Raw genomic sequence first — 8371 nt, 5'->3', positions numbered from 1 at the left:
TCCATATTCAATTAAAAAGACATCATTCAGTATCAGGTAAAGAGCGGAACTTTTGACCTGATCCTCAATACGACGGAACTATTACTGTAACGTACCGGATGTAGCAAGGGTGACATTTAGAGCAACGAAAGGGGAGACATGCTTTTAGAGCTGTTGTGAGACCTGTGTCCTTGGGGTCCTGTTGTATTTGTTTACAGATATACTTATATTAAAGAGCAGAATGGCGGCGTGGAGCTGTCGGCTTCTTCTCCTCCAGCGGGGAGCTCGACTCGTTTCTCCCCGAGCAGCTGAAAGGTAACTCAGGCTAACTGGTTAGCTTTGCTGGTGGACTTGATGGGAGTTTAAATATGTTGCTTTTGAGGAATAGTGTTTTACATATGCACCTATAACTGTCCATGCTATTTTATGAGCCTGCAATGTCCTAAGAATGAAGCTACTCGGGATGTCCTGATCCCAACCTTTTCACTTCTGATATCGATACTACAGCCTTGAGTATCGATACGATCCGATATCAGCACGAATCATAAATCCTTTAATGACTTATTGTAGTGTTGATTGTTAGTAAAGGCTTTATGTTACTCAAACAGAGAACAATAGTCAGCAGCAGTAGGTGAGAGGAAAATAGACCCGTTTATTATTTACCAATTGATTACATACATTTTAATTTTAAACATATCTACAGTATTCTACAATTGGATAAAATAAATGCAAAATAAATTAGAAAATACAAACAACTTATACCTTCTGTTAAATGGTCGGCTTACTGAGATTTTAGATGCAGTCCGATAACCTGTAAAGTTACCAGATTGACTGAAAGTATCAGATGCGTTTTATCATCTACTGGAAGTTTTGGGCAGATTTTTAAGTTCAGGATTCAGTCCTCTCTTACTTTGTTATGTCTCTTTTGGATTCATCATAAAGCGGTGACAATTATTCACTGAAAAACGCGAGCCGACGTGTGAAAGAGTTTGTCTTCAGCAGAGACATTGACAGTCACTGATTCAGTAACAGAGGGAGAATTAATGCAACCCATGTTCACTTGATTTAACTCAGTTAACACAAAACAAAGCCGAGAACTGAATATGTAGCAAACCAATTAACGCAAATATCAATCTTGCTATGAGCCCTGAGCCAGAGTGTTTCTATTTTAGAAAAGAAGTTCTTCGGACCAGCTCAGGAAATGGAGCTGTTTGTTGGAGAGGTTCTGATTTGGACCCGACCACCAATCAACACCCTGGAGAGTGTTGATGTTTGTTATAATCCACATTTAACACCCTTTACTGGTGACAGCCAGAGAAAGAGCTGCTAGTGTAATACAGTGAGTCTTAAATGAAATGGTATTTGAGATGTCAATGAATAAATCTAGACTTTATCTGCGATTATTTAAAAAAAAAAAAAAAAAGCTCATACCGATAGTCACTTGATATGCTAAAATCTGATATTGTGATATTATCGTGTGGTTGGTCGGGCTCTACTTCTAATTCACTTCCCAGGATTTTTTTTTATAAAGATCCTTTACATGTGTAGCAATTAGGAACATCATTGTTGAATAACTTTTTATTCCTGCTCAAAACTGTAAATAAGTTCATGTGGGCAGGCCTAATGTTTTCTTCTTGTACTGATTCGACACAGTTGAACTTGTCTGGCTATTATTCATTTATTTTAGACATAAAGATAAACCATACTAGTGAACACCCTGCGTCTGGTCTCCTGATTGTTTTTTTTGTTTTTTTTCTTGAAGTCCTGCCAATTTGTTGGGCTGCGTTAGGACAGTTAATACGACAACATGGTTTGAAGAACACCTCACAGAGGACAACCAGGAGTACATGAGGAAGAGCGCGGCAGAAGAATTCAGAAGACAAACTGCAGAAAAGCTCAACCCACTCAAGGATGAGCCGTGGCAGCGACACGAGTGGACAGAAGGTAGGCGCCATGAGAAATGAGCTCTGTGTTCATCATGTCCACACCTAATGTTTGTTCACACTGACTGTCTCTGAACCTTTTCCTCCTGCCAGGTAGTCGCAGAGTTGGGTTAGTAGCCGCCAAGTTGGGGATGGCTCCTATCTGGACGAAGACCGGAGAGCGACATGTAGTCACGATGTTACAGGTAGCACACAGACACAGTCTCACTGCCGTGTCTTACTTTAGTATTGATACAGCTGCAGGCATTCTCCAGGCATCAGAATGGGTTATTGTGGTTATCACATCTGTAAACATGACCATCAAGTTAAAAAAAAAAAAAGAGAGAGAGAGAGAGAAGTCAAATAAATGGGATTGTTCTTGAGAGTCTGGTTGGAAGTATTGAAGTATTCAAATATTGAACGTCCTTTAAATCCAAGTTGCAGGGCTTTCACACAAACTCAGCAAACTTTACAAGGATGGATTGATACTTTATTGATCCCGAGGGAAATTCATTGAGGTGTGAACAAGATACTTCTGTGACAACTGATCACCAATGTCTTTAATATTTCCCCTTTGCAGCCCTAGAGCAGAAGCCCCACGTGTGACAAAAGCCCCTGGCATGCCTGGTCCCCCCCCCTCCCCTCCCTCCCCCCGCCTGATGGAATTGATAAGAAACTACCAAGTCACTGATGAGGGCATTAGAGTGTCCATGGTGCACTGTGTTTATCGTTTCACTAAGCCACCGTCAGGTTTACATGAACAGAAACATCAATGTAAGCACTACGACAGTCATTAGACTTTGCGAATGTGAAAAAGAATCTAACATTAGTTTGAATGGAGGTGACCAGGGCGCAGAGGTTTTCACATGTGACCGCGGCAGGACGATTGGCTGAGAGAGGTTGTGGCAGAGTCGGGTTTGATTATTGATTATTAAGAGGAAGTTGAAGGAACGAATTGAATAAATGTGTGAGAGAGTATAAGCAGTCTTCCTGCTTGAACGTACGCTGAGCTGCATGCCTATTATGCTGACATTGTTGATATAGTTACATGAAGAGAAGCGACACTGGTACCAACTGAAGTGTATTTCACTCCTTTATTTACAGTATTTGAAAAGTCCAGCAATGTTAGAAGAAGTTCTGTCCTCAGCAGCACGGCCACTCTAGTCACATTAAGTCTTTTTTTTTGTTGTTATTTTCAGCTGAAACAGTCAGCGCCAGATGGAAGATAGAAATGTGCAATCAGATTGTCAAGGTGATGGTACTCCCACCACTTTGGCATTCTTGTACATGTATCATCAGAAGTGAAACTGAAAATACTTCTTAATGCGGCTCCTCCAGAACAGTAATTGGGGGCGACAGTAGCTCAGGCCGCAGGAACGTGGTTCGGGAACCAGAGGGTCGCCGGTTTGAGTCCCGGTCTGGACCAAAAATCTGGAAATGAGTCTGGTAGCTGGACAAGCTAGACCACTTCCACCCCTTAGGATCCTGTTTGTCATGTGTACTGTATATATCAGCCTATGTTTATGTTGCATGACTCACAGAGTGTAAAAACCTCTTTTCCCTTCGGGGGTCAATAAAGTGAATCTTCTTCTTCTAGTATGTCATCGGTGCTTAGTAAAACACATTTAGACTTTTGTGGGATTTTCTTGAAATGTCTTTCTTCTTCTGTCTAATATAAAGAGTGTGAGGTCAGGGAAATTAACTTGGTTTAAAGGTTTTACACCACGGGTTTATATCTACTTTAATTCCTAATAATTTGTGTTGTAATTTAGTAGAAAAACATGTTTTCAGTCCAATCGGACCTTGTTGATCCTGCCCCTGATTTCTTGTGTTGTTGTCTCACCTCAGGTGCAGGACTGCCACGTCCTGAAGTATATGTCCAAAGAAGAATTTGACGGACGCTCTGCTGCTCTCATGGTCGGAGGGAAAAATGTATCACCATTCCAAGTAAGACGTAAAAAAAAAAAAAGCTGCTCATGTCATGATAACAGGAAGTTCTCTTTTAGTTTTAATCATCTGGTCAAGTTCTTCAATCTATTTTTTTTAAGCAAACAATGTTTCAATATCAGTGTGAGCACAATTGAAAGGTGTTCTGTTCCTTAGGAATTCTCTGCGGCCCCCATCAGCTCCGAGTCGTGTTGAGTTTGTGTGAATTTCTTGGTTTGACGTCATAGAAATGTTCCTTTTGTTGTTAAACACGATTTCTCAGCATCGAGAAGAAGGCTGATGTGAAACTTTTAAAAAAAAGGCCTGCGCTTCATTTAAAAACCTGATGACATATTTGTGACATAGAGAAGGGAAAAATACATCATGCAACTGTGTGGGTTCATAATGGAGCCCTGCTCAACGACCAGCAGATAAACTGACCTTCCATTGAACATAACTGGTCAAAACTCCTGATCTTGTTTGACTTCAACGATATTTGATTTCTTTGAGCGTTTGTGAATGACAACTTAAGTTTTAGTTTGGAGTCATGGGGCAGCTGTGTTTAGAGACTGAAGTGCTTAAAGTCGTTTCTTTTCCTGCCTGTTGTGTAATTGCGAACATTACTCAACTTAAAAACAGCAAATTGTTTTCAGCCTTACAAGGCTGAGGGCTGACTCCATTCATCATTTTGATTTAGAATACACAAGGAAAACAGCTCGTAGCTCTTTTTTAAATGGGTTAGTTTTCAAATGGGTGTTCAGACAGACTCATGAAGGCACTAATGAAACTACGAGTAGTATTCGAAAAAGGAGAACACAATAAAAAACAAAACTCGTGTTTAAATCGTTGGAAACGAGAGAGTACCATATCTCACCGAAACGAGTCAGTATGCTTTTTTTAAACCCTGCAGAACACGTTCACAGTTCTGCTCGATTTTAAATATTTTATAATCGGACTTAAAAAATAAAATAAAAAATCTAATCAGCGTGACAGATCTGTGGAGACAAAATGGAGTTTTTCATTTCCTCATGAAGCTTTGAGCTCCTATCACAACTCTCGGCTCTAAAGACATTTATGAATACAGACCCACAGTCAGGAAATGATACTGTGCTTTTTCTTAATGTGATTCATAACTAACAATGAAAAGGACGCATATATATCAAATGAATCTTTTTATGATTGTAATAAACTCAAATCACTGCCTCGGACTCTTTCTCAAAACTTTCGAAAGACAATATGAACTCTGAAGCTTCACAGCTAGAAAACATCACGCACAAGTTATTTGGAAGAGAATTTGTCCTCATCAATGTTAGAAAATAAAAAAAGAGATAATAGAGCAGCAGGATGCTGAATAAATGGTGTGACGCTTGACATGCACCAAACGCTTTGCTTGGTGCATGTCAAGGTTTACCTGTGGACTGTAAAGTGGTTTGGGATCACGCAGCCTTTTTTTTTTGATTCCACAGTCAAAGGCAGCGTTGGTCAGAGTGTCAAGCTACGGCAGGCTGATTTTCAGTCAACAGACGGGAGAGAGAGAGAGAGAGAGAATTTGGAGTGACTGGGACGAGAGAGAGCCCAGCAAAAGCAAATGTCACTGCCAAATGTGTGTGTGTGTGCCTTCACATTTGGCTCCCTTACAGTTATAACAGACCCACAGTTAATTTTGAAATGCCAAAGTCCAACTGCTTCTCACTGCTCATTCTAGTTTTACCACCTCATTTCCCGCCTGACATGTTCCTCCTTCTCCCCTCACTCTGACTGACAGAGGTCTGAAGAGTCGATGGAGATGTTCAGGAATGCAGGCGTGCCTCCAAAACAGAAAGTCACCACATTCAAAGTTTCTGACAACGCCATCATCAAGCCTGGTATGCTTAACAATAATAATAATAATAATGCTTTACATTTATATGGTGCTTTTAGATGCTCAAAGCGAGGGGTTGAATAAATTCCTTTAATCCTTTTATTTAACTTTCAACAAACAGGAGAGGTTTTGCACACGTTTCTTGACGTTGCTGTGTTTTTACTGTGTTCAGGCACTCCTCTGTACGCAGCTCATTTCCGCCCTGGACAGTACGTGGACGTCACAGCCAAATCGTAAGTTCCTACTTCATGTTGTTTTCGCAGCTCCTGCATCATGTTTTGAGGATCGATCAGTTGCCAACTGTGCTAAACCTCTGCGTGTAATCATACCCTCCGACTTACAAGGCCAAACAAATGTTTCAAATAAAAGCATGCAAACATGCCGGCTTCTGTGGTTTTCTTTTTTTGTAGCATCGGTAAGGGTTTCCAAGGCGTGATGAAGCGATGGGGTTTCAAAGGTCAGCCAGCCAGCCACGGCCAAACGAAAACCCACCGCAGGCCCGGAGCGTCCGGACCTGGAGGGGTAAGACACACACGTCCACATGAAAAGACACGCACACCCAGTAAGAGTCTCGTCCATGCCAGACATGAACAGTTGGTGTCTCATAATCCAGTAATGTGAGCGTGTGTGTTGTTCATCATCATCTGCGTCCAGGATCCAGCCAAAGTGTTCAAAGGGAAGAAGATGCCTGGCATGATGGGCAACACCTACATCACAGCTTACGGACTGAAGGTACACACACACACACGCACACACACACTCTTAAACTTGTTTGTCCTTGACAGCAACTTCTGCTCAGTATTCTCTCCTCTTCCCCTCTCTCTTGCAGATATGGAGGGTCAACACCAAGTACAATGTGCTGTATGTGAACGGCTCGGTCCCTGGTCACAAGAACTGCCTACTGAAGGTATAAATAATCACACGCACACTCTTGAAGTGAGAGTGAAGTCGGAGGTCAACCGCAGCATGCGAAATGTTCCGACAAAAACGAGCGACCTTGCACCTGTAACACACGCAAGACGGTGTGATCTATCTTCATTGCCAGTGTGCTCTGTCAGCAGTGTGTGTGTGTGTGTGCGTGCATCCATCTGTTTTGTGTGTTGTTTTTTTTCTTCTTTCGATTGAGCTATTTAATATGCATGCCTCAATGATGTTAGCAATATCCACACTATCCGTCTCCACTCTCAGCATGTTCTGTTCGCCGCATCTGTGTTTGAGTGTCTACTTGGTAACACACAGCATATTATTAGTTTTGCAGACAGGCGTTAATGAATACAAATGTGCCTTGCATTTCACCTTCCTCAGTTCTCTCACACACACACACACACACACACACACACACACACACACACACACACACACACACACACACACACACACACACACACTGTGACCCACGTTAAATTGTATTATGCTTAAGGACACATAATATGCCGGTTAATAATGTTTGTTCATCATTGTTCATCGTTCTGTATGCAGCATTGAATACATGTATGTAAATGAGCTCTTGTGATTGGTTAAAATCAGGACGAGGGCTGCAGCTGTATAATTATTAGAAGTGGTTCCTTTAGTTGATTTAAAATGGGAGGATACAAAATGTTTCATGAATGTTTTTTGCCATGTTAAGACGGGTATTACATTGTTCTGATTATATAACACAAACTTTTTCTATGCAGCCAACGGTGATGTTTCCGAAATGTTTGTTTTTCTTCAAATGTCCAAAATTTTAAAAAAATCTATAATTATATTGAAAGGTAGCAAATTCTCTCATTTGATAAACTTTTAAATTCCTTTTTTTTTTTGTTGTTGTTGTTTTTGGATCGTAGTTTTTCATTGAAGTTGTTGGCAAAAAAAATGACTCTCTTTCCCTTGGTTGTATCAGTATAACCTCCAGACATGCATGTCCCAGCTATTGCATTAAGTGTGTGTGTTTATATGTTGCAGGTAAGAGACACAACATTACCAAACAGAAGCTCCACCCTTCTCAACCCTCCTTTTCCAACATACTTCACCGAAGAGGAAGGCGATCTTGATGAAGACCTGTACGATGACAACTTATTCGTTCACACAGAGCCCTCATTAACTCTGGACTAACCACATATTCACACACCCTCAACTTTTCACCCAAACTCCAAAAACTGTCTATATCCTGTAATAAATAGTAATTGCTTTGAATATCCTGAGCCCCTTTCTTTCTTTATTTTTCTGTGTGAGATAAAACAGTAGCGAGCCTCTCTGTTTGATCCAAACAGTTATTACAGTGCCTTTTCCCGGAAACCATGGTAACTGTAGGAGTGATGATGTCACTAGAGGATCCCCAAGCAGAGAGATGGAAAAACAACGACAAAAAAACGAGAAAAGAGAGGAGCTAGTGCGCAGGAATGTGCAATATCTATGCAGGACACAGGATAGGAGGAGGGTTGAGCTGGTGACAATAAGCTGCAGATAACAGTGAAAGAGTGAGGGGAATACAGACGGCAAGAGGTGGAAGAGAAGGCAAGGAAGCAAATACAAAGAGTAACAAGCGGGGTGGGAAGGATGGGCAAGTAAAGGTGAGGTAGAAGAGTGAAAGAAGGGAGCAAAAGAGGCGGGAAAGACGGCCGACAAAGGTTGACATTTGTGCATAAGAGGATAAATGAGGACATTAATGTTGCAGCAGGGACCGCTGGGCGCTTAAGTCTGT

General features: G+C 41.3%; 1 protein-coding gene across 1 annotated transcript; it reads left to right on the top strand.

The window, feature by feature from the left end:
* Positions 1-53: 53 nt before the first annotated feature.
* On the top strand, positions 54-7863 carry mrpl3 (mitochondrial ribosomal protein L3). Its single transcript, XM_079367684.1, has 10 exons — positions 54-294; positions 1742-1923; positions 2016-2107; positions 3750-3848; positions 5593-5692; positions 5861-5921; positions 6099-6210; positions 6343-6420; positions 6518-6595; positions 7633-7863. Exons 1-10 carry the CDS (start codon positions 221-223, stop codon positions 7780-7782), a joined length of 1026 nt encoding a protein of 341 aa, XP_079223810.1. The 5' UTR covers positions 54-220; the 3' UTR covers positions 7783-7863.
* Positions 7864-8371: the final 508 nt, after the last annotated feature.

The sequence above is a fragment of the Symphodus melops genome (genome assembly GCF_947650265.1).
Source record: "Symphodus melops genome assembly, chromosome: 18".
NCBI classification, from domain to species: domain Eukaryota; kingdom Metazoa; phylum Chordata; class Actinopteri; order Labriformes; family Labridae; genus Symphodus; species Symphodus melops.
This window is presented reverse-complemented; position numbering and strand designations above follow the sequence as displayed.

Coding starts and splice junctions, on each gene's coding strand:
- mrpl3 (XM_079367684.1), top strand. CDS start 221: ATGGCGGCGTGGAGCTGTCGGCTTCTTCTCCTCCAGCGGGGAGCTCGA. Junction 5,693..5,860: donor CAACGCCATCATCAAGCCTG/GTATGCTTAACA, acceptor TACTGTGTTCAG/GCACTCCTCTGTACGCAGCT. Junction 6,421..6,517: donor TCACAGCTTACGGACTGAAG/GTACACACACAC, acceptor TCTCTCTTGCAG/ATATGGAGGGTCAACACCAA.